The sequence below is a fragment of the Gavialis gangeticus genome, unplaced genomic scaffold, assembly GCF_001723915.1.
Source record: "Gavialis gangeticus isolate Ggan-Ray unplaced genomic scaffold, GavGan_comp1, whole genome shotgun sequence".
Classification (NCBI taxonomy): Eukaryota; Metazoa; Chordata; order Crocodylia; family Gavialidae; genus Gavialis; species Gavialis gangeticus.
In genome coordinates, this window is record NW_017729009.1 from 9,067,732 (window position 1) to 9,069,910 (window position 2,179).

General features: G+C 73.3%; 1 protein-coding gene across 1 annotated transcript in view; it reads right to left on the bottom strand.

The window, feature by feature from the left end:
• The window catches only part of SLC12A5 (solute carrier family 12 member 5), an 83,014-nt gene that overhangs the window by 14,379 nt on the left and 66,456 nt on the right, over positions 1 to 2,179 (bottom strand). The window contains exons 7-11 of the mRNA XM_019509736.1: positions 1,634 to 1,875; positions 948 to 1,066; positions 708 to 806; positions 470 to 589; positions 59 to 163 (exon numbers count right to left, since the gene is read on the bottom strand). Of these exons, the coding sequence (XP_019365281.1) occupies positions 59 to 163; positions 470 to 589; positions 708 to 806; positions 948 to 1,066; positions 1,634 to 1,875 (685 nt within the window). The remainder of the gene's footprint in view (positions 1 to 58; positions 164 to 469; positions 590 to 707; positions 807 to 947; positions 1,067 to 1,633; positions 1,876 to 2,179) is intronic.

A 2,179-nucleotide genomic window follows, 5' to 3' on the forward strand; every position in this document is an offset into this window, starting at 1 on the left:
CCCACCCCGCCGGGTCCCCGATGCCCCCACACCCCCAGCGACCCGGCCCCCCGCTCACCGCCAGTTCTTGGTGTGGGGAGGCCCCTCCTCGAGGCGCAGCAGGGCGTACCGCGCCGCGCTCAGCGACAGCCCCCGGATCCCGTCGCCCCACTCCTTCTCCGCCCTGGGGGAGGAGGGAGCGTGAGGGGGTACGGGCAGGGGCAGCGGCTCCACTCTCTGGCCCGAGCCACCCGCCTCCCAGCCCCGTGGGTGCGTCGCTCGGATGGCTCGGCACCGCTGCACCGCCTGCCCGGCCCCGGAGGAGCCAGCCCAGGCGCGGCGGGGAAACTGAGGCGCAGAGGGGAGCAGGCACGGGCTGCGGTTGCCCAGCAGGGCAGTGGCCAGGCTGGGAGCAGGGAGTCCTGGGCGGAAGCCCCCGGCACCGGCCACCCCCCCCCCGCTCGGACCCCTCTGGCGCGGGTGCACTCACCCCCGGTACTCGATGTACTTGTAGATGAGCCCGGCGATGAGCATGGCCACCAGCGCGTAGTACCAGGAGCAGATGAACATCAGGGACAGGCAGAGGCTCATGCCCAGGAAGGACAGCGTCCTGTGGGCACCGAGCGGTGTCACCGTGGCGACCCGCTGCCCCGTGTCCTCCTGCCGAGGCTGGCATGGCCCCGGGACACCCCACAGCCAGCCCCACGGAGCCCCTGCCCCGCACGCACCAGTGGTAGTAGCGGAAGCGGGGCCGCCAGTTGGGCGTGCGCAGCAGCGTCTGCACGGCGCAGGCCAGGTTCACGAACATGTAGCACATCAGGAAGAACCTGTGGGGGTGACAGGGCAGAGGCTGAGCCGCTCGTGGGGTGAGGGGCTGCCCCCCCACACCCATCGGCTTGGGCGCCGGCGGGCAGGAGGGGCTCGGTCTGGCCCGGGGCAGCGGGGAGCGCGGGGCCAGAGCTGCCTACATGGAGAGGATGGGGGCCACCTCGTCCAGGGAGGCGATGAGGATGCCGATCTCGCAGATGCAGGCGGTGAGCAGCAGGGCCCAGGTGGGCTCCCCATTGGCCTTGCCGTGGCCGAAGACCTGGGGCAGAGGGAGAGGAGTTAGGGGCACGGGCTCCCGCGGGGCAGTGGGGGAGGCCAACACCCCGCCAGCGCCAGCGCCAGCGCCAGGGCAGGGCTCCAGCCGGGACCCTGGGCAAGGAGCAGAGCCCAGCCTGGCGAGGGCCAAGGGGCCACTGTGAGTCGGGGAGCCCACGGCAGCGCCCCCATCAGGCCGCCAGGAGGCGGGAGGCGGCTCTGCCCTGGGGGCTCCTTGCACTGGGGCTGGGGGCTCCGGGCATGGGGGACGTCTCCCTGCATTAGCTGGGGCCGCCGCGCTCCTCAGGCTCTGGCGCGGGATGCGGCAGCAAGTTAAAATTAGCTGCCGTGGCCTCGGGGAGCTGTCGGGTTGCATCGGCCTGTGCCCGTCTGCACGCGGCAGCACAGGCGCCCGCGACCCATGGCTGCGGCTCCGGGAGCGCCGCCGGCTCTGGCATCCACCCCCGCGCCTCCTTGCCGGGCCCAGCAAGGCCAGGGCTGCCCGTGCCCTGGACGGTGGGGCCACACCGGGGCCTGGTTGTGGGTCAGGCAGGGGCCGCAGGGCACGTACCCGGAGGAAGGGGACGATGCCGTCCCGGGAGATGGCCTGGAGGAGGCGCGGGGCGCCCGTGAGGCTCTGCAGCCCTGCCCCGCACGTGGAGAAGAAGGAGCCGATGACGATGACCCAGGGCGACGGCCAGGCCAGCGTGCCCACTACCAGGTTCCCGCTCACCGCCTCGCCGAACCTGAGGGGCACCAGTGTCACCCAGGGCAGGGGCTTGCAGACCGCCAGGGCCACTGCCACTGCCACCCCTGCACAGGGGCTGGATGCACGCTGCCCAGGAGCCCGGCCAGGACAGGCAGGGGCAGGAAGCAGCGGTGCACCCAGCCCCAGGCCGCCGAGCCCCCCTGGGCCCCTGCACGGGGAAACTGAGGCTGGGGCAGAGGGGCATCAGCCCTGGACCCAGCACCCGGCACGCTGCATCTACACCCCGCACCCCGGCTCCTCCACCCACCGCCGCAGAGCATCCCGCCGGCCCCGCAACCCAAAACTGTCATCCGCCGAGCCCGGAGGGGGGTGCCCTAGATTCAGCTCCCGGGCCGGCTGGCACCCGCT